Source organism: Berghia stephanieae, chromosome 6 (genome assembly GCF_034508935.2).
Source record: "Berghia stephanieae isolate SIO BIC M18660-M18661 chromosome 6, UCSD_Bste_1.3, whole genome shotgun sequence".
In the NCBI taxonomy this organism is placed as follows: domain Eukaryota; kingdom Metazoa; phylum Mollusca; class Gastropoda; order Nudibranchia; family Aeolidiidae; genus Berghia; species Berghia stephanieae.
Genome location: NC_088365.1, coordinates 54,733,332 through 54,756,777, shown reverse-complemented (window position 1 = coordinate 54,756,777; position 23,446 = coordinate 54,733,332). Strand labels below are relative to the sequence as shown.

Here is a 23,446-nt window from a genome sequence, read left to right as displayed (position 1 = left end):
GTTCTTTCGTTATGTAAATTCATTCTTTTCTGTCAAAAATATTATTGTCAATGCAGATGTTTATTTTTTGAATGAGATCATCGGCTACCTCATGGCGTGTATTTACCAAACACAATAAACCCTCAGTCCCATGTGATATCGTTCGTGTTTATGCATGACATTTAGGGACAAGAAATTGTTTTCACCTCTCTCTCCCCCCCCCCCCCCCCCCCCCCCCACACAACTACCCCCCCTTTCCTTCCTCCCCCCCCCCCCCCCCCCCCCCACCATCCGCTCAACTAGAACCTACTCTCTCTCTCTATCTCCTCCACCCCCCCCCCCCCCCCATCCCCCCCCCCCCCCCCACTCCCTTGTGCTATATGCACCGCGATTCTTGACGACACTGTTATTGATATAAAACATCGATATTTAGTTTCGATATCAATATATATAATATCGTTCAATTCAACAGAAGCCCCGCCCCCTCCCCCCCCCCCTCCTCCTCCCCCAAAAAATTGCATGGTGTGGTGTTTGTCGTTGTCAGCAATCTGCGGTCTGGGCTGTCACCATTCCACCCTCTAGCTGTCGTCTGGATAAGACCTAAATTCCCAAGCAGGTAAGAAGTTGCCAATATAATTATTTTAGAACGAATTGTTTACTTGAATGAATGGTAATTAACTTATTAATATTACTTTACTTATTACGAGATTATAAATCTATATAAGGTTTAGAGCAACGTATACTTGTAATGCATTATATGCAGGTCTGATATTCGAACACAATTATGGGCTTAGTTTAGCATTGTTTTAATGGAGAATATTTTGAGATTTCCATGTCAACAATGAGGCCATAATCAATTGGGTTATCAGACCTTCAAATAAGTGCACGTCGGTTTAGAGTAATGTGAAGAAATTAAGTACATCCTTATCCGTTGGCATAGGCAATTTGTTCTCGTTTTTTAAAGAAAAAAATCTGCAGGACCAAATCATCATCATCATCATCATCATCATCATCATCATCATCATCATCATCATCATCATCATCATCATTCTCATCACCTACAATCAACATCAATCATCAATAATATTCAATTCATCGTTCATTCCTCCGTCCTCCTCCCGTTTCTTTCTTCTCCATCTCTCTCTTCCTCTTCTCTCTCTTCTCTGTCTCTCTCTCCACTTCCTCTACTCTTCTTCTTATTCTTTCTATTCTTTCTCTCTTCTCTCTATCTCTTCTTTCACTTATTAACATCCATTTGCATCATCATCACACAATATCATTATTCATCGTATCATACATCATCATAGCCATCATCATTGGTTATCACCTTCATCATCATCTTCAATCATTACATTATCATCCTACTCACCACCGTAAAAAAACAACCAGACCACACTCACTTTATCATCATACATCATCATCATCATCATCATCATCATCATCATCTTCATCATCTTCCTCCTCTCCTCTTCCTCCTTCGACTATCAACTAGTCGTGTTTACTTAACGAGGCAAAGCATAGGAAACTTCTCCGATAAATCACTCTCCTCCAAGTGCCAATCGTTTAAACCCTCTCCTTGCCAGCTATAGATAGTTCGAAGATGACGTCACTCAGGTCTTTGTTATTGTTTTTTGCCATCCGCGTTTATGAGTAATGCTCACTGAACTGTATCAACCCAACTATAAACGTTCATGAATACACACAGTTTTGTGTGTTGGTCCCTTATACTTCCGGATGGTAATGTTATAAGCTTCTTAGCCAAGCGCATACTATCTATAGGAAAATCGTCACATTCGTTACGATGCAATCAACATTTTCCTTATTCAAATTTCCCTTGTACATCATAAAATTTAAATAAAATAAACAGTCTGTTGTAGAGCATGTTTTGCTAAAGAAATTATTTATCACAAGAACTTAGATACTGCTATTGTGTTTGAATGATAAAAAATATATTTTTCTGTTAGTTGGGTGTGAAGTTTTGGGGAAAATCCTGAAAATGGCTGGTAAGGAGAGAGTTAAAGTATAATCAGTGAGCAGAGGCGTGGCTATATTGGTTGATTTGGTGCCTGGCACCGCATCCATCTTTTAAAAATGGATTACAGCATTATTCAAAAATAAAACTGAGAAATGGTAGATACCACCTCTTACTTAGTTGAGTAAGTCTTTTCTTTATTTTTTTTCTTTCCTTTGTATTTACAAATATATCTAGCATGTTTTAAGTCATTTCCTTTTGATTCTGGCACCACCTTATACTGTCAGCATGCCACGCCACTGAATCAGTGTTAGCTATTGTTTTACAATAATGTCACGGAGCCGCTTGCGAAAGACCGTGTACTTAGATCTCCCGTGAAAGATTTGAAGTGTAGAAAAACAAAAGTGAATAGCCTAATCGCTTCAGTCGGCTCGAGGACATTTCACTGTGTGTGTGTGTGTGTGTGTGTGTGTGTGTGTGTGTGTGTGTGTGTGTGTGTGTGTGTGTTTAGGCCTATTATCTTTTTAACCTGTTAACTGCCTTATTCTAGGAAAATACGTGTGTAAAAATTTGGCTAGGAATACTCGTCCTTCAAATGTCGATCGATGAAAATGATGATGATGATGATGATGATGACGATGATAATAATAATAATAAAATAATAATGATGATGATAATAATAATGTAATAATAATAATAATAATAATAATAATAATAATAATAATAATAATAATAATAATAATAATAATAATAATAATAATAATAATAATAAATAATAATGATGATGATATAATAATAATAATAATAATAATAATAATAATAATAATAATAATAATAATATTAATAATACTATATACTACTACTACTACTACTACTACTACTACTACTACTACTACTACTACTACTACTACTACTAATAATAATAATAATAATAATAATAATGAAGATGATGATGATCATGATGATGATAATGATGACGACGATGATGATGATAATAATAATAATAGTAATACTAATAATAATAATAATAATAATAATAATAATAATAATAATAATAATAATAATAATAAATAATAATAATAATAAATAATAATAATAATAATAATAATAATAATAATAATAATAATAATAATAATAATAATAATAATAATAATAAGAAGAAGAAGAAGAAGAAGAAGAAGAAGAAGAAGAAGAAGAAGAAGAAGAAGAAGAAGAAGAAGAATTGTATAAACTGTAGATAAAAGTTACATTCAGCTGCTGTAAACTATAATATTATTTTAGTCTTAGTCTCTCAATGTAAACGTATATTAATTATATGGTAGGCTACAGAAGGTATGGCTTTACTTTACTTTACTTTTCACCGATCGGTGATCAGTTGTGTTTGAAATGCTGATTTGTAAGGTTATAACAACAGGTGTTTTTGGGCCCCGGCGATCCGAAGCTTTCCAACGAGATAGCGAGTATAAAATAATAATGTTGTGTTCATTAGAACTGCCTTTAGTTTGAACGGAAACCGAAGGGATCCACTTTACGACGAGGTCGATCTCACGGTCACAGTACTCTCCCATTGATTAGAAACGACGTCCTGGGAGAGAGAGAGAGAGAGAGAGAGAGAGAGAGAGAGAGAGAGAGAGAGAGAGAGAGTGGGGGAGAGAGAGAGAGAGAGAAGAGAGAGGAGAGAGAGAGAGAGGAAGAGAGAGAGAGAGGGGGGAGAGAGAGAGAAAGAGAGAGAGAGGATGTGAGAGAGAGAGAGAGAGAGAGAGAGAGAGAGAGAGAGAGAGAGAGAGAGAGAGAGAGAGATTATTTCGTGGATTTCGGATGAGACATAGTGACATATTATTGGTGTGTAAAATGTCATTCATTGATTTATTACTGTCTCCCGTTCATTTGGGAAATAGAAGTAATAATTAGACCTCTTTACCGATAAGTATTAGACATTGCCATTATCCAAACCATGCTCAATGCGCACCAAAATAAGCCCCATAAATGCGACTAAATGTCTCTAAATGGTATTTTGTCTTTATCAACTTGACGCATAGAATTTGACTTTACATCGTTTTACCTGTAGATAAGATGGCAGAATATTGTCATTTTATACGGTACCGTGAAAATTAACTGGGGCACTGAAGAAAAAAAAGCCCGATTCGCCAAAAATTAAATAAAACATGGTGCGCAAATTAATTATTGTAGACTTCAGAGTTTTGATCCGCCGATCGTGAAAGTCGATACTTCAGACGTTCGATCCGCCGATCGTGAAAGTCGGGACTTCAGAGTTTGATCCGCCGATCGTGAAAGTCGGGACTTCAGAGGTTTGATCCGCCGATCGTGAAAGTCGGGGGACATCGGAGGTTTTGATCCGTGGAAAGTCGCATATTCAATTTCCTAGTCGGAATAGTTGATCCGTTTTACTCGGAATGCGAATTCGAAGGACCGTGATGTTGACGACGAAAACGGATCAGAAGAGTCACTGAGGATATCATAGGATTCTTCCAGTCGAAAAGTATTGATCTGATGATTCATTCAGTCAGATCGTCCACAATGAGAAAAGGACCTTGTTCAGGGATCAGAAGACCTGAGGTTCGATCTCCAGTCGAAGTAGACTGATTTTTTTTGGAGGGGGGGGGGTGCCTTTTTTTTCCTTCTATATGACTTTCTTGCTTTATCCGGTACCATTCATACACACTTGTTCAGATTTTACTTTTGTAGAAATGAGTCGGGCAGTCAAATGGATGGTGTCATTGGAGGAACGCAGAGTTTGAGTGGTTGGTGGAGGTCTGTAGGGCACTGTTTTCTTGGCTTTAAAATTTGGTCCACCCAGTCATATTTCCGATTTGAAACGATGGGCATAAATTAGTATCAAGTGTAGCCCTTAGAGGGGGTCCCAATAGCTCAGTTGGTAGAGCACTCGCTTCACACGCAAAGGGATCGAGATCGATCCCGGGTGAAGTCGAGATTTTGTTCATTATACCGACCGACTCGGGACAAGGGATTCAAAGGAGTCGGATGAATTCTATCAAAGGGATATAACTGCTGATTTTCTTATATTATCTTAAAGCCCGTATGTTAGTACACAGTAATGTCCCTTAGTCTATCTCTACACGGTTCGAATTATTCAGCGATGTTTCAAATTTGAATTAATCGGTTAAACTATAATTTACTAATGGAGATAAAATAATAATAATAATAGTATATCTTTATTGTCCCCAAAAGAGTGGCAATTTGTCATTTGGTTACACATTTATTGACATAGACACACTTTTACAAGATGCACACTAGAGTAACATAGTAGTTATCGTAAAAAAAAAAAAAAAAAAAAAAAAATGTTACCATGTATATAAAATAAACAACGCTCATGAAAATAGTACCAAAATAAATTAGAAATTATTTTCGGAAGATCAAACGAGAAAGTACGAGACGAGGCAGGATACAAAATAACCTTTTGCCGGAATAATAATAATAAGTAGAAGAGAAGCAAGATTATTTGGCCATGTAATGAGAAAAGAGGGGAAAGAGAAGCTGGTAACAACAGGAATGATAGATGGAAAACGAGCAGCGGGAACACAAATGATGAAATTGGTGGACAGCATTATAAAATAAAAAATAATTGAGCTTTATATAGCGCAATATCCACTAAATGTGCTCAAAGCGCTTTACAAGGGGTCCCTGGTCAAGAGCAACATTTAACATGTAGGACGGGACATGACGTCCCTCATAAAGATCGCCCATCAGAAATACGCGTTCCCCCTGGATGAAAACGCATCGCTTAGAGAGGAGTCCCTTATAAAGATCGCCCCTCAGAAATACGCGTTCCCCCTGGATGAAAACGCATCGCTTAGAGAGGAGTCCCTTATAAAGATCGCCCCTCAGAAATACGCGTTCCCCCTGGGTAAAAACGCATCGCATAGAGAGGAGTCCCTTTTAAAGATCGCCCCTCAGAAATACCCGTTCCCCCTGGATAAAAACGCATCGCTTAGAGAGGAGTCCCTTTTAAAGATCGCCCCTCAGAAATACCCGTTCCCCCTGGATAAAAACGCATCGCTTAGAGAGGATTCCCTTATAAAGATCGCCCACCAGGCCGTAAAGATCGCCCCTCAGAAATGCAACGCGTCCCCCCTGGATAGAAACGGGTCGCTTAGAGAGGTGTCCCTCATAAAGAATGCCCCTCAGAAAAAAAACTAACAGAAAAATTGAGGTTTTATATAGCGGATTATCCGCTAGACGTGCTCAAAGCGCTTTACAAAGGGTCCCTGACCAACAGCAACACGTAACATGCAGAACGAGACATGGCAACGAGAACGAGAACGCCTGTTAGGCGATATTACAATTTCTTTTTTTACAACAGAGACAACGTTGTTAACGGCCAGGTACTCATTTTACATCTGAGTACGGTGAGAGAATGTGAGTAAAGAGCCGTTTCCAAGGACTCAACTATGCGCCGATCGAGGCTCGAACCCAGGACCTTCTGATCCGAAGGCGGATGTCATGCATACCACAAAACCACACAGCCGCATGGCAATGCGACAAACTCATTATCTCAGTTCACGTCCAGTTTATTTTCACTGTAATGTTTTCAAAAGCGACATTGTTTTCATCATTGAATCCACTCAGAATAGGGCAGAGAAGCTCAACGTGACACCTTCTCCTTTTCCGGTTCCGAAATCCTTGGAAGTGTGTAACCATAATAATGAATAGGTTACATATTGAATCATACGGTGGCATAACTATTTTAGTAGCAGGGTGTTATAGTTTAAAAAAAATTGAAAAATTAAAATTGAGCTTTATATAGCGCAATATCCACTAAATGTGTTTAAAGCGCTTTACAAGGGGTCCCTGGCCAAAAGCAACATTTAACATGAAGGATGGGACATGACGCCTGTTAGGCGATATTACAAATTTTCGGACAAAGACAACGCTGTTAACGGCCAGCTACTCATTTTACACCTGCATACGGTGAGAGACAGTGAGTAAAGAGCCTTTTCCAAGGACTCAACTATGCGCCGAGCGCGAGGCTCGAACCCCGGATCTTCCGATCCGAAAGCGCGTGTCATACCACTAGACCACATAGTTATAGGCCGAATCTTAAGATTACGGGGTGTAAAACAGCGAGGATGGATGATCTTTATTGACGACCAGCATGTATTTAGACTAGAAAATAAGGTGCCATCACCATAAAACTAAAAGATCAATCACACAAGGTATGTATCCAGTCCTCCGGAAGAGTGGTTTTACACTTCCAATGAGATTTGAACCAGTTTTTTAAACTTTGGTTTCCTATTGAAGGAAAATAGTTTGATTTTTCTTTTCAAGTCAACATTTTAAACAGACTACCCGAATTTGCCTTTTAGGTGGTCCTTTCTAGCATCTATCTTTGCCATTGTAAAGCGCTTTGCGCACGTTTAATGGATATTGCGCTATATAAAAGCTCAAGTTTTTTTTTTGTGATGACTTTTCACTTCTATTCTACATACATTCAACTAGTGCCTTAAAACACACTTGGTGAATTCTTCTTTGTCTTAATAATGTTATGAGTGGAAAGGGTGTACCTATATACATAGTCCATAATATCCGAGAAGTGTAATTGTTATCTGTAGCATGCATGATTTCCCCTCCTGTCAATGTGTCCGCCTAGAGCTACGGCAACGCGGGGTTGGCGCTATTTAAATATATTATTATTATTATTATTATTATTATTATTATCATTATTATTATTATTATTATTATTATTATTATTATTATTATTGTTACTATTATTATTATAATTATTATTATTATAATTATTATCATCATCAACATTATTATCATTATATTATTATTATTATTATTATTATTATTATTATTATTATTATTATTATTATTATTATTATTATTATTATTATTATTATTATACTGTTATTATCATCATCATTATTATTATTATCATTATTGTTGTTATTATTATACTTTTATTATTATTATTGTTATTATGATTATTATTATTATTATTATTATTATTATTATATTATTATTATTATTATTATTATTTATTATTTATTATTATTATTATTATTATTATTATTATTATTATTATTATTTATTATTATTATTATTATTATTATTATTTTTATTATTATTATATTTTATTATCATTATTATTATTATTATTGTTATTATTATTATACTTTTATTATTATTATTATTGTTATTATTATTATTATTATTATTATTATTATTTATTATTATTATTATTATTATTATTATTATTATTATTATTATTATTTTATTATTATTATTATTATTATTAAATTATTATTATTTATTATTATTATTATTATTATTATTATTATTATTATTATTTTAAGACGAAATTTGATATTGTCATCCACAGATATATTGTTGATAGCATACACAACCCAAACACAATGTCTGAAAATTTTAAGAAAAACGTCAAGGCCCTTTTTTGCAAGATGGATAAAGACGGCTCAAACAATCTAAACATTGAGGAAATCAAGGAGTTCTTGAATATGGTGCATTTGCCATGCAGCGATGCCGATGTTGCTGTAAGTATTTAATATAAATATAATATATTGAGCTTTTATAAAGCGCAATATCCACTAAACGTGGTCAAAGCGCTTTACATGTAGGACGGGACATGACGCCTTTTAGACGATATTACAATTTTTTCGGACAGAGACAACGCTGTTAATGGCCGGGTACTCATTTTACACCTGAGTACGCCGAGAGTGTGAGTAAAGAGGATTTTCCAAGGACTCAACTATGCGCCGAGTGAGGCTCGAACGCAAGACATTCCGATCCGAAAGCGAGTGTCATACCACTAGACCACATAGCCGCACAATATGGTGATTTATCCCTTCAAAACATACGACAGTATTAGGTCAGAATATTGGGTTGGGGCTTTTGACCTTCAATGTTGGGCAGGAGGTCACTTGCTGTGTCTTATATCCCTCTGTATGTTTTCTGAGTTGCTTTCTGTTTGTTTTTCTTGGATTGCGGTTATTTGAAACAGTTAGATGTGTAGTTATAGTTTTGGGAGGTGATATTGTTTTCTTGTAAAAGATCTCTTATATTATAGTTATTTTTGTTTTGTTTGAACATATCTTGTAACATATGAGTACATTCCTTTTAGTGGGATCCTGTACTGGTTTTTGGGTGAGACTTTTAGGTGATATCAAACTAAGTACATTTATGGTGTGCTCTTCAAATCTACATCTGGTTCCCATTTGGGCCAATTCCCCATTGTCTCACTTTTTCTTAACGCTTCTAATTGTAAACTATTTGACTGTCTCCTTTTCTTTATTTTTTTTTTACTGGCGATGGTACTGAACTAAATTAAATGTGTCCCAAGCGCCGTAAAACCATTATAAAGAAAAACATATGTTGAGGTCTACATGCGTCAAAAACTGATTGAGGCGCCATATCAATAACTTTTCATTGTTATTGTTATTATCCAATGAGCCACAGCTATGAGATATCAGTCTTCTAATCATGGAAATAATATATCACACTGAATGAGTAACCACATTTTACACCTCTCATCCAGAGACAACAAAAGTAGTTCATATATCCATCAAAACCGGAAAGGATGTCCAACAAGCCATTCGAGTCTTACTCAGAAGCTTGGGCTAGAAACACTAAGCACACGCCGAAAGAACACATCCATCCATAAAAAAAACCCTCAATCAAATTGCAGTTACTCTCCCAAAATCATCCAGGTCAATATCTAGAAGAACAGTGGGACATAGTCCATTCCACATGCAAGAACAAAGAGATAAATATTCACTCCTTCCGTGAGTAATAAGACTGACACCCTGCACTACAGAATCAGGATGCCACCAGAACACCAGAAGTTTAACTCCCTCGAGTTTAACGCGGTATCTTGCTGTTTCAATTATCTTGAGTGCATGTTGATGGATGTTATAGGGAATGAGATTAGCGGAAGAATAGCGTCCCTTGATTGGACGTCACCTTACAGAGAGAACGTCAAAATGGTTTTGCGCATGCGTCTCTCTCGTCTTCGCTTTCGGTGAATAGTCTCATGCCGCTTTCACCGGAAGCAAGGACGAGAGACGAGTGCGCACAACCAACTTGACATTCTCTCTCTAATAACTTTTCCGCTGGTGACGTTCAATCAAGGGACGCTACTCTTCCGCTAATCTCATTCCCTATAGTTGAAGGTTATTGACTTTCTTTCGTTGATTATGGATGTCGTATGACATTTGCTACATTAGATTCCATTAACCTGTTTCTTCCCAGTCTTGTAGTCTGCACAGATCGTTGGATGACGATGATAAAGTGGCACACCTCATCTAGTTGACTCCGACATCAGGGATGTAAATCTTTCAGAATTATTAGGATTTCCTATTTTTCAGACATTTTCTAGCTTCCCCAAACAATTTAAATATTTCTTAATACCTCACTCCCAACAACTCTTGTGATAAGAGATACTGCTGTACATATAGAGAATTTGTAGTGAATATCCATTTTCAATGTACTGAAACACTTAATTTACACTACTGTTGTGTCAGTTATGATTATACGTGTATTTAACCATTCAACTTATTTCCACGACAGCTTCCGAATTTTAATTCGGAAGTACTAAGGATTGATAGCGTTCGAATTTCCGAATTTTCCTAATTTTAATTCGGAACTAGATTCACATCTGTTGTGTAAACAAGGAGGGTTATTTTTAGTTTTCCGGAAGCAAAACATGGGCTGCAGAATCGAAAGTAGAAGATGGTGGATATATATCGAGTATTCATGACTGAGTTCTGAGTTGTTGTTACACTTTCTTCCTAAGGCTCAATTGGAATGTATTTCTGTTTCTGTAAGTAATTCCTGTGTGTTGCAATTCATTTCAGTCATAATGAGTCTGAAGATACATTTCTCTTAGCCTTGGTCTTTATGAGAAATTTCGATGGGGTCTCATTTCTGGTTGAGACTGCCACGAACGTTTGACTGTGGTGGGGGAAAAAATCAAATTTGTTTGTTCTCATTGAAAGCTACACCAATAAAGTAAAGGGCTTTTAACTTTTAACACGATTCTAAACCTAATGTAGTATTTTAATTGTAATCTACTTCTTATTGCCTTTGTTATTAGCAGAAGGGTTTGGGGCCTGAGAAAAAGATAAATATCGGGAGGTGACCATCTTTCCAATCTCAAAATTGGCCTTAGTAATGATATGGCTGTTGAAATTTGAGTACGAGTTTTTATTATTGTCAGATTCATTAAGTCATTGGGGGTAATATTTTGACCTGAATATAATTTTGATATAAAAGTTTAGGTGTTGGATTACGTGCAGTGAAAATAAGTTAAGAATTCCAAAATTCTGATTTTTTTTCAGTACGTATCCCAAACTAATTTAACCCTGTTTAATCCATAAAGATAAGGATAATACTAAATGGGCACTGATTTAAGCATGAACAACACCAAATAATAGTATTTCCTCCTGACAAAAAGGAGACATAGATCATTAAAATCCATCCATAAACAAAATAATTTAGATTTTATTCTGAGACTTATGACTCAAAAGTCCTAAAAATGTTGTCACATTTATCACCTCATTCCTGGTGTGTCACTTGGAGTTTAGACTATTGAAATGAGCTCGCAGAATTTCAGAATTTTTTTCAACTTTGCATTTACATCCCTGCGACATGATACCGGATTAGCTTGGTGGGTCACAATTATTCGGGATTATACTCCAGCATTACAACTTTACGCTTTTGCCTTCTAAATTCCCCTGACATCTCAGTTGGGGAAGGAATCGTTTCACACGAAATGGGAATGAAAGGTAGACAGGTCAACCTCTAGTAACAACGGCTAATGATGATAATATTTAGTCGACACACAACCAACCTCTCCCTTATGCCTCTGCCATTGCTGGGGAAAATAGCATTTCAATATGGTCAGTGTTAGTTAGGCTTACAACTGTTCGACTCAGAGCGAGAAGGAATTAGGTGCAATCTCAACTAACTAAGAATAAGATCCTAGTGCTTGAGTGGCCAGCTGTAAATCCAGACCCCATTCTTACTGAGTATCTTGAAGATCTCCTCAAAAGACATACACGGGAAAACAGTGCCAAGCAAGGAATGCTTACGAGCTTGAGGACATTATTGAAGCAGAATGGAATACATAGTAAATGACATAGACATGATAAACTCGATTGGGAAACTTCTCCGAGCAATGATTGGATATCGTCGAGGCCATTCGCGTTGCTGACTTTGTGTCGATTTTTTCCTCTTTTTCCGAAGCAGTGCAACCCAACTTTTGTTATTTGGGTGGTCGTTACTTTTATGATTATGCATGTGGTCGTTACTTTTATGATTATGCATGTGGTCGTTACTTTTATGATTATGCATGTATGTTGATGAAATAAGGCTCACACATATACAAGATTTTGCTCATTTCTGTAATATAACTCTTGTCCAATTTTGCCCCTAAAACTTTAATGGATTGCTAAAAACAAGTGTCAAGTTATTTTGGCAAATTTATACTTATATATATATATATATATATAAGAATGTATGACGGTATCTAAAAATAATAACCCACCAGCCTGTGTAATAACAAGCAGAGGATAAACAATACAACAAGTTGAATGTTTCAAATATTTAGGCTTCAATGTAACATCCAATGGAAAGTCAGATTGTGAAATAAAGAAATGAATAGGTATGGCGAAGAATGCATTCAATCAGCTGCATACAATTATGAAAAACAGGAATATTAGCATGAAAACAAAAATCAAAGTCCTGGATTGCTATGTACTGTCTGTGTTGCTATATGGTTGTGAGAGCTGGACCATAAACAAGACCATGGTTAAAAGACTGGAGGCAGCGGAAATGTGGTTTTACAGAAGAGTGATGAGGGTGTCATGGGTGGAAAGGAAAAGAAATGAAGAAATTTTAGAAATGGCAAACAAGAAAAAGATCACTGATAACAAAAATCATCAAACGCCAAATGGAATTTTTAGGACACATTATCCGCCACCCTGATTTGGAAGTACTCGCCTTGACTGGAAAGATGAATGGAAAAAGAATAAGAGGAAGACAAAGAATAACTTATTTGAAAGGGATAAGAACTTGGACAGATGAAGCTGAGAAAGGTGGCGCTGCTTTAATAGAATTGGCAAGAGATAGATCAGCTTGGCGGAAGATGACCTCCGACGTCTGCTTCAGATATGGAAGTACATGATGATGATGATGATGATATATATATATAATATATATATATATATATATATATATATATATATATATATATATATATATATAAAATATGTAAATATAAAGAGAAAGAGAGAGTGGAGAGAAAGAGAGAGAGAGAGAGAGAGAGAGGGAGAGAGAGAGAGAGAGAGAGAGAGAGAGAGAGAGAGAGAGAGAGAGAGAGAGAGAGATTGAAGGGTTATTTTGGGGTCAAGTGTCCTGAAGTGTCCTCTGAATATCATGTGTATTTCAATTCAATAATGATTAGAACGCAAAATGATTTATTCTTTATGAAGAACTATTTTGACCCCATCCATCGGAGAATCATTTTTCGTTTTCTTCCCCAAATGGTTGCAGTTCTCTTGGTCTAAAAATCCTCTTATGCTAGTTTTGTATCAATAAAAATGTTGCACCGGTCTCCTTTGGTAATTTCCGGGCCCAAAAATGTGAAGAAAACAATGGGAAGTCTCCAAGTCAAGCTCACGATGGACTAAATACTTATATGATGACTTTTATTTTCTATAAGTGATTTTGAAAAAAAAAATATCAATTTTAATCCCTTATCTTGTCCATTTTCAGGACTACATAGTAAAACATGACACAAGTGGAGACGAAATGATCAGCTTAGACGAATTCATGGTTGCCTTCTGCAAAAAAAACACAAAGGACCTGAGGTATACTTTTATTAATTGTATAATGACTTTGTATGAAACATAACCCAAACCCAAGAACTTTCAAAGAGTGATCATTTAAACCTTGCACTCTTATCTGTCCAAAAAGAAGTGATTGGGTAGCTGGATCTGTTAGATATCTCGATAAGTACTTTGCGGTAGACTAGCATTCTTTTCAATAAGGTAGCAAGAAATTGCTATAAATCAGTTTCACGTTATAGTAACCGGAATACAAACTCAGACTCCATGTGGCGGGGCCAATAGCTCTGAAGGAGTACAACTCTTCTCTGTTTGAAACGAGACGTCCATGTAAACATGTAAGAGGCCAATAGCTCTGAAGGAGTACAACTCTTCTCTGTTTGAAACGAGACGTCCATGTAAACATGTAGGGGGCCAATGGCTTTGAAGGAGTACAACTCTTCTCTGTTTGAAACGAGACGTCCATGTAAACATGTAGGAGGCCAATAGCTCTGAAGGAGTACAACTCTTCTCTGTTTGAAACGAGACGAACACAAGTAAACATGTAGGGGGCCAATAGCTCTGAAGGAGTACAACTCTTCTCTGTTTGAAACGAGACGAACACAAGTAAACATGTAGGGGGCCAATGGCTTTGAAGGAGTACAACTCTTCTCTGTTTGAAACGAGACGTCCATGTAAACATGTAGGAGGCCAATAGCTCTGAAGGAGTACAACTCTTCTCTGTTTGAAACGAGACGAACACAAGTAAACATGTAGGGGGCCAATGGCTTTGAAGGAGTGCAACTCTTCTCTGTTTGAAACGAGACGAACACAAGTAAACATGTAGGGGGGCAATGGCTTTGAAGGAGTACAACTCTCCTCTGTTTGAAACGAGACGAACACAAGTAAACATGTAGGGGCCAATGGCTCTGAAGGAGTACAACACTTCTTTGTTTGAAACGAGACGTCCATGTAAACATGTAGGAGGCCAATAGCTCTGAAGGAGTACAACTCTTCTCTGTTTGAAACGAGACGTCCATGTAAACATGTAGGAGGCCAATAGCTCTGAAGGAGTACAACTCTTCTCTGTTTGAAACGAGACGAACACAAGTAAACATGTAGGGGGCCAATAGCTCTGAAGGAGTACAACTCTTCTCTGTTTGAAATGAGACGAACACAAGTAAACATGTAGGGGGCCAATGGCTCTGAAGGAGTACAACACTTCTCTGTTTGAAACGAGACGTCCATGTAAACATGTAGGAGGCATATAGCTCTGAAGGAGTACAACTCTTCTCTGTTTGAGACGAGACGTCCATGTAAACATGTAGGAGGCCAATAGCTCTGAAGGAGTACAATTCTTCTCTGTTTGAAACGAGACGAACACAAGTAAACATGTAGGGGGCCAATGGCTCTGAAGGAGTACAACTCTTCTCTGTTTGAAACGAGACGAACACAAGTAAACATATAGGGGGCCAATGGCTTTGAAGGAGTACAACTCTTCTCTGTTTGAAACGAGACGTCCATGTAAACATGTAGGAGGCCAATAGCTCTGAAGGAGTACAACTCTTCTCTGTTTGAAACGAGACGTCCATGTAAACATGTAGGGGGCCAATGGCTTTGAAGGAGTACAACTCTTCTCTGTTTGAAACGAGACGTCCATGTAAACATGTAGGTAGGCCAATAGCTCTGAGGGAGTACAACTCTTCTCTGTTTGAAACGAGACGAACACAAGTAAACATGTAGGGGGCCAATGGCTTGAAGGAGTACAACTCTTCTCTGTTTGAAACGAGACGTCCAAAGTAAACATGTAGGGGGCCAATGGCTTGAAGGAGTACAAACTCTTCTCTGTTTGAAACGAGACGTCCATTTAAACATGTAGGAGGCCAATGGCTTTGAAGGAGTACAACTCTTCTCTGTTTGAAACGAGACGACACAGTAAACATGTAGGGGCCAATGGTTTGAAGGAGTACAACTTCTTCTCTGTTTGAAACGAGACGAAACACAAGTAAACATGTAGGAGGCCAATGGCTTGAAGGAGTACAACTCTTCTCTGTTTGAAACGAGACGAACACAAGTAAACATGTAGGGGCCAATGGCTTTGAAGGAATACAACTCTTCTCTGTTTGAAACGAGACGTCCATGTAAACATGTAGGAGGCCAATAGCTCTGAAGGAGTACAACTCTTCTCTGTTTGAAGCGAGACGACACAAGTAAACATGTAGGAGGCCAATGGCTTTGAAGGAGTACAACTCTTCTCTGTTTGAAACGAGACGTACACAGTAGAACATGTAGGGGCCAATGCTTGAGGAGTACAACTCTTCTCTGTTTGAAACGAGACGAACACAAGTAAACATGTAGGGGGCCAATGGCTTTGAAGGAATACAACTCTTCTCTGTTTGAAACGAGACGTCCATGTAAACATGTAGGAGGCCATAGGCTCTGAAGGAGTACAACTCTTCTCTGTTTGAAAGCGAGACGTAACCAAGTAAACATGTAGGAGGCCAATGGCTTTGAAGGAGTACAACTCTTCTCTGTTTGAAACGAGACGAACACAAGTAAACATGTAGGGGGCCAATGGTTTTGAAGGAGTACAACTCTTCTCTGTTTGAAACGAGACGAACACAAGTAAACATGTAGGGGGCCAATGGCTTTGAAGGAGTACAACTCTTCTCTGTTTGAAACGAGACGAACACAAGTAAACATGTAGGAGCCAATGGCTTTGAAGGAGTACAACTCTTCTCTGTTTGAAACGAGACGTCCATGTAAACATGTAGGGGGCCAATGGCTTTGAAGGAGTACAACTCTTCTCTGTTTGAAACGAGACGTCCATTTAAACATGTAGGAGGCCAATGGCTTTGAAGGAGTACAACTCTTCTCTGTTTGAAACGAGACGAACACAAGTAAACATGTAGGGGGCCAATGGTTTTGAAGGAGTACAACTCTTCTCTGTTTGAAACGAGACGAACACAAGTAAACATGTAGGAGGCCAATGGCTTTGAAGGAGTACAACTCTTCTCTGTTTGAAACGAGACGACACAGTAAACATGTAGGGGCCAATGGCTTGAAGGAGTACAAACTCTTCTCTGTTTGAAACGAGACGTCCAAGTAAACATGTAGGGGCCAATGGCTTTGAAGGAGTACAACTCTTCTCTGTTTGAAACGAGACGATCCAATTTAAACATGTAGGAGGCCAATGGCTTTGAAGGAGTACAACTCTTCTCTGTTTGAAACGAGACGAACACAAGTAAACATGTAGGGGGCCAATGGTTTTGAAGGAGTACAACTCTTCTCTGTTTGAAACGAGACAAACACAAGTAAACATGTAGGAGGCCAATGGCTTTGAAGGAGTACAACTCTTCTCTGTTTGAAACGAGACGAACACAAGTAAACATGTAGGAGGCCAATGGCTTTGAAGGAATACAACTCTTCTCTGTTTGAAACGAGACGTCCATGTAAACATGTAGGAGGCCAATAGCTCTGAAGGAGTACAACTCTTCTCTGTTTGAAGCGAGACGAACACAAGTAAACATGTAGGAGGCCAATGGCTTTGAAGGAGTACAACTCTTCTCTGTTTGAAACGAGACGAACACAAGTAGACATGTAGGGGGCCAATGGCTTTGAAGGAGTACAACTCTTCTCTGTTTGAAACGAGACGAACACAAGTAAACATGTAGGAGGCCAATGGCTTTGAAGGAATACAACTCTTCTCTGTTTGAAACGAGACGTCCATGTAAACATGTAGGAGGCCAATAGCTCTGAAGGAGTACAACTCTTCTCTGTTTGAAGCGAGACGAACACAAGTAAACATGTAGGAGGCCAATGGCTTTGAAGGAGTACAACTCTTCTCTGTTTGAAACGAGACGAACACAAGTAGACATGTAGGGGGCCAATGGCTTTGAAGGAGTACAACTCTTCTCTGTTTGAAACGAGACGAACACAAGTAAACATGTAGGGGGCCAATGGCTTTGAAGGAGTACAACTCTTCTCTGTTTGAAACGAGACGAACACAAGTAAACATGTAGGAAGTAATCAACAAAAATGAATATAACAGCTTTAAAAATGAACAAAGTACCCAACACGATACGTTTCGGGCTCTAAACCCTTCTTCAACCAACAACAACAACAAGAACAAAAAAAAAAAAAAGAAAAAAACAATAAAGACATAAATACATTACTAAATTCCAGTATGACGACAGAGAATATCATCTCTGTTGTAGAAAAATCTTGGAAAGCCACTTAAATATATAGGAACACATATTGATAAGCCCCAAAATTGGGGTGAACAGAAATTCTGTAAATAAAAAACAACTGGTTAATGGGCATTTACATAAATGATGAAGAGAAATAAACGGTATGGAGAACTGGCATATGAAAACAGAAGAAAAATAAATAAATGATAATTGAGCTTTTATAAAGGTCAATATCCACTAAACGTACTCAAAGCGCTTTACAAAGGGTCCCTGACCAACAGCAACACGTAACATAAAGAACGAGACATGACACCTGTTCGGCGATAATACTATTTTTTCCGACAGAGGCAACGCTGTTGACGGCCAGGTACTCATTTTACATCTGAGTACGGTGAGAGGATGTGAGTAAAGAATCTTTTTCAAAGATTCAATTATATCCCAAGCGAGGCTCGAACCCTGGACCTTCCGATCCGAAAGCGAATGTCATACCACAAGACCACATATAATAAATACTGTCACGGTGTACAGAAGCGAAATCCCGGTACGATTTATACGACACCCAGCGCCTATCTGAGAGAGAGAGAGAGAGAGAGAGAGAGAGAGAGAGAGAGAGAGAGAGAGAGAGAGAGAGAGAGAGAGAGAAAGAGAGAGAAAGAGAAAGAGAAAGAGAGAGAGAGAGAGAGAGAGAGAGAGAGAGAGAGAGAGAGAGAGAGAGAGAGAGAGAGAGAGAGAGATCGGCAGCTTTGTTTTAATATTACTATATCCAGGTTTACGTCAAACTGAGTCATCGGTCACACGATTTGTTGCTGTACAACGATTGGATTTTTCTTAACAAATTATGTAAACACGCTGCTTTATTTATGAAAGTTGTAAACATATTGAATGTGTCAAGCTGAACAAAACGACCAATAATTGAAATGGTAGATATTTTGAAAACGGTGATCACTTTTCAGTATTTGGGTCACTTTGAGCGCATTGCAGTGTGACCCATGGCCTTGAGCAAATGGTAATGTAATGTTACACTATTTGGGTCTTTTGAGCTTATTGCAATGTGACCAAATGGCCTTGAGCGCATGGAAATGTAATATAAATCTTATTCATATACATCGTTTTCTTCATCAAAAATGCTCTTTTTGTAATTTTTACAGTAAAGATGATTTGGAGGGTATGTTCCGTAAATTCGACACGGACAACAGCGGTTACCTGGAAAAGGAAGAAGTGAGGCATGTGCTTTACAGATGCAAAGACTTTACCGAGGACAAGGTGGACAAGGATCTGGAAAAGGTTGACACATCTGGAGACGGCAAAGTCAGCCTTGCAGAGTTCATGAAAATGTTCGGGAGATAGATATTTACTTTATTATATCTTTGTAAATTCTAAAGCTATCATGCAACTGATAAAATTGCTCTGCCTGCCTTTCATTTTCACCATTGATGCATTAATAAAGACAGTATTTTGAGATTTCACTTTCCAATCACATTTACTCTGAATTGGGAGTGAATTGCTGGTACTACTTTATTTTAAGAGCTACAGGACAGAGTTACTCTTTTTTTCTAATTGCTTATAATTCATCAAATAAGATGGAATTTTTTTATGCTTATTAATAATATCATGAAAATAAAAAAGCAATTTTATTAATATATACACAACCATTTTGGCTTTGCGGTATATTTATTTATTTATTTATTTATTTACTTATTTATTTCATTTATTTATTTGGGGGGGGGATAATTTTTGTTTGTTTGTTTCTTTTTTTTTTGGTGTTGTTGTTTTGTTTTTATTTGAGGGGGGGGGGGGGGTCAGTTTGTATTAGTTTTGTATGTCATTTTCAATCGAATACAGTCAGTCGATTTCATTCAGTGCAGTCATCTTATAGATAGTATGCACTTGGCTAAGAAGCTCACAAATTGCCATCCGGAAATATAGCGGACCAACACACAGAATTATTTATAACCTTGAAGGTTTATAGTCTGGTTAATAGAGTTTAGTGAGAAAAAAGCAAAAAGCAAAAACAAAGAACTGAGTGACATCAACTTCATCCTATCTATACAGTACTCGCTGAATTCCAGCACGCTGTGCAATACGACACACTGAGCTGGGTTACCGACTGTATTGTTACGTCGCATGAGCATCGGATTTCTGCACGCCCGGATCTAGCACGCTTGTTGGGTTCTCCAGAGATCAAGCGAGAACTGTGCCGGCATTGCTGTGATCACAAAACGATGTCGATATCAACACAATAATCGTTGAACCAGAACAACGATTTGGAATATATATATATATATTATATATATATATATATATATATATATATATTATATATATATATATTATATATATATATAAAATATGCGGAGACGAAAGTCTGGAGGCTTGAAACCTTCCGTATGTGGGTGTCCAATGTCAAATCGAAACAACATGGTATTTGTGTATTGATGGTATGTATTTTAATAAAATAGACAGCATTTCTTACCGCTTTATTAATCGTGCAAATACACACAAAGTTTATAGATAGTATGCGCTTGGCTAAGAAGCTCACCACATTGCCATCCGGAAGTATAACGTACCAATACACATAACTTACCTAAACGCATGCAATCGACATACCTACTGGCCAAATTGAAACAAGTCAAAGTTTGCTTAGCCCCATATGGGCTAGTCCAGTGTACAGCCTGGGTGGGGTTCCCTACCTCCCATAGCGGACAGGGAGGTACTCGCTGTGTCTTCTATACCCCTATACATGTTTTCCAATTGCTTTCTGTCTTTGTCTTGGAATGAGATTACTTAGTTTTGTCCTAACTGACCGGACAGACCTTGGCTGGGAGGAGAACAGTCGAATGAAGTCATATTTTTGGGAGCTGATATTTTTTTTCCTTGTAAATCAGCTCTCTGTTATGTACTGTTATTTTTTTTAGATTTTTAGCATATGATTTGTAAATATTTGAGTGTGTTCCTCTCAGTGGGTTTTTATGCTGGTGTCTGGGTGACTTTTATGTATTCTTAAGCTAAGTATTATGATAGTGTGCTCTTGGTATCTACACCTGTTTCCTATTTGAACCAATTCCCATTTGTTTCAACTTCTCTTGTGTGTTTTCATTGTAATGCTATAACTTTTTAGTATCCCTTTTCCTTCCTTTTTACTGGCGCTGATATGACCTTAAATTGTTGCAAGCGCCGTAAAACCCTTAAAAACAAACAAACAACCAACCAGTGTCCATCAAAATGCTTTAGAAAGGAACAAAAATCCTGATAACTCTGCCATCTTTTTAAAACATCCTATAGATAGTATGAAGTTGACGTCACTCAGGTCTTCGTTATTGTTTTTTGCCATCCACGATTATGAGCAATGCTCACTAAAATGTATTCAACAGACTATAAACGTTTTTGCTAATTAATCTCCGAGGTAAGGAAATGTTCAATATTGGTCAAAAACGATTATAACACCCTTATTATTCCATCCCTCTCATTGGAAAACCCTATCGTTTCTTAGTAAATACGTAACATTGGATAATATTTGAACGCGTTGAATTCAAGTTTTATTCAACGATTGCAGAATATGTTTGCACATAATTTTATTTGAGTGAAATAAGGTGTAAAAGACAGTTGATCGGCGATTGGAAAATGGCGGCGCTGCTCTGTGGCGACACCCGGTTACGCTGCTCTGTGAAATGTCATCTTGTTGTGCGTTTTGTGACTTCATTTTCTCATTTTGTGACTTCATTTTCTGTTCATAATGTGAGGAACCTGTGGTGTTTGGCGTCACGAACTGGTTTTGTGTGTTGATTGACCTGTTGTTTGTGTATTTCGAGTCGGCTTCTTGTCAACAACACGGAATGAATTCAAAATTGCAAAATGGAGAAAGGTATGTTTACTCTTGAGATCGTCTCATAGAACTTAGACCTACACTACCACCACCAACAACTACATTAGCCTACAATGATATTATTATTACATCACTCAGAAAGAAAAGAAAAAGGAAACGAGGAAAGCGAGGAGGTGTGAGAGAACGTTTAAAAAGGCGTGTTTGCGTGGACATCGCCCACCATTACCATCTATCATTCTCTCAAACGTACGCTCGCTTAGAAATAAGATCGACACCCTTGCTTCCCTTACAAAGTTTGACAACGATTATAGAAATGCGTGCATCATCGGACTAACAGAAACGTTGTTGTCACTCCAAGACAGTGATAGAAGTTTTGCTTTGGACAATTTCTCATTGTTTAGGAATGACAGAGATTCCTCACTCGGGAAAAATAAAGGGGGAGGTGTTTGCATCTATGTGAACGACAGATGGTGTAAAACCGTAAATATAGTAACACAAATCAACACACATGACATCGAACTTTTATCGCTGTCCCTACGCCCTCACTATCTACCCCGAGAATTTAGTATCGTCAACATTGTTATTGTTTACATTCCCCCGAGCTCAAATAGTGACGAAGCAAAACAAACACTGGAAGAACACACGTCGCGACTGCTACTCAGATACCCGGACTGCCCCTTAATAATTATTGGCGATGTCAACAATTGCCAACACACAATCTCCGGACTCAATCAATTTGTCACTTGCAAGACTCGTCATAACAACACACTTGACCTGTGTCACTGTAACATAAAAGACGCCAACACATCAGTCTGTAAACAACCGATTTCCAACTCCGACCACAACACAATACACCTGATACCAACATATGTTTCTAAATTGAAAAAAGGAAAACCAATAATTAAACATCAAAACGTGTGGTCACAAGAAGCAATAGACTGTCTCAATGCTTGCTTTGAACATTGGTCTTCCTCTTCCTCGTTTGCCCTCCATTTCCCCCCTGCACTACATCTTTCAAAAGGGTGCATCGGTTTCGACATATGTGACCGAAAAAACTGAGTTCTCTCCTTTTGATGGCATTTAGGAGACTTCCAGCTCTTCCAATATGCAGTTAATTATTCTTCTTTCCATCCAGCTTACCCAACCTTACCGCAACACTTAAAACATGCATGACAAGATCGCATGTCTGTAACTGTAAAGGGCTGTTACAATTTAAAAAAAAAATATTTGGACAGAAATAACGTTGATACTGGCCAGGTTACTCATTATACACTTGAGTGCTGTGAGCGAATTTAGATTAAAGAGCTTTTTCCAAGGATTCATCTTTACACCGCCCAAAGCAGGACTCGTACCAGGAACCTACAGGCCTGAAGCCAAGTGACATACCACAAGACCACGTATCACTTTTACCTGCTTCATCTTGTAAATTTCTTTTGGACAGACAAAATGCTGAAGTATAGTGATTTTACACAAGAGTATGTGGAGAAAGTAATGATATGAGTAAAAAGCCGTTTCCGATGAATGAACTTTGGACAACCCGAAGTTTTTGTATTTGAACCTTCGATCTACAGGTGACAAGCAAAATGGGATACCTATTTATTTAGCGTATTTACTGGCGGTCAAGTGGCCTAAATAGGTTGTAAGCACATTGAAATCC

General features: G+C 37.7%; 1 protein-coding gene across 1 annotated transcript; it reads left to right on the top strand.

Annotated features, from left to right (window-relative positions):
- The first annotated feature begins 418 nt into the window (after positions 1–418).
- LOC144975282 (neo-calmodulin-like) lies at positions 419–19,618 on the top strand. The gene is made up of 4 exons (XM_078919223.1): positions 419–595; positions 8,316–8,487; positions 13,727–13,821; positions 19,115–19,618. The coding sequence occupies exons 2-4, from the start codon at positions 8,350–8,352 to the stop codon at positions 19,311–19,313; spliced, it is 432 nt and encodes a 143-aa protein (XP_078775349.1). The 5' UTR covers positions 419–595; positions 8,316–8,349; the 3' UTR covers positions 19,314–19,618.
- Positions 19,619–23,446: the final 3,828 nt, after the last annotated feature.

Bases quoted from the DNA above. Each gene is read 5' to 3' on its own strand.
- LOC144975282 (XM_078919223.1), top strand. From the start codon at position 8,350: ATGTCTGAAAATTTTAAGAAAAACGTCAAGGCCCTTTTTTGCAAGATG. The intron at 8,488-13,726 runs GTAAGTATTTAA...GTCCATTTTCAG, and splicing joins GCAGCGATGCCGATGTTGCT to GACTACATAGTAAAACATGA. The intron at 13,822-19,114 runs GTATACTTTTAT...TAATTTTTACAG, and splicing joins AAAAACACAAAGGACCTGAG to TAAAGATGATTTGGAGGGTA.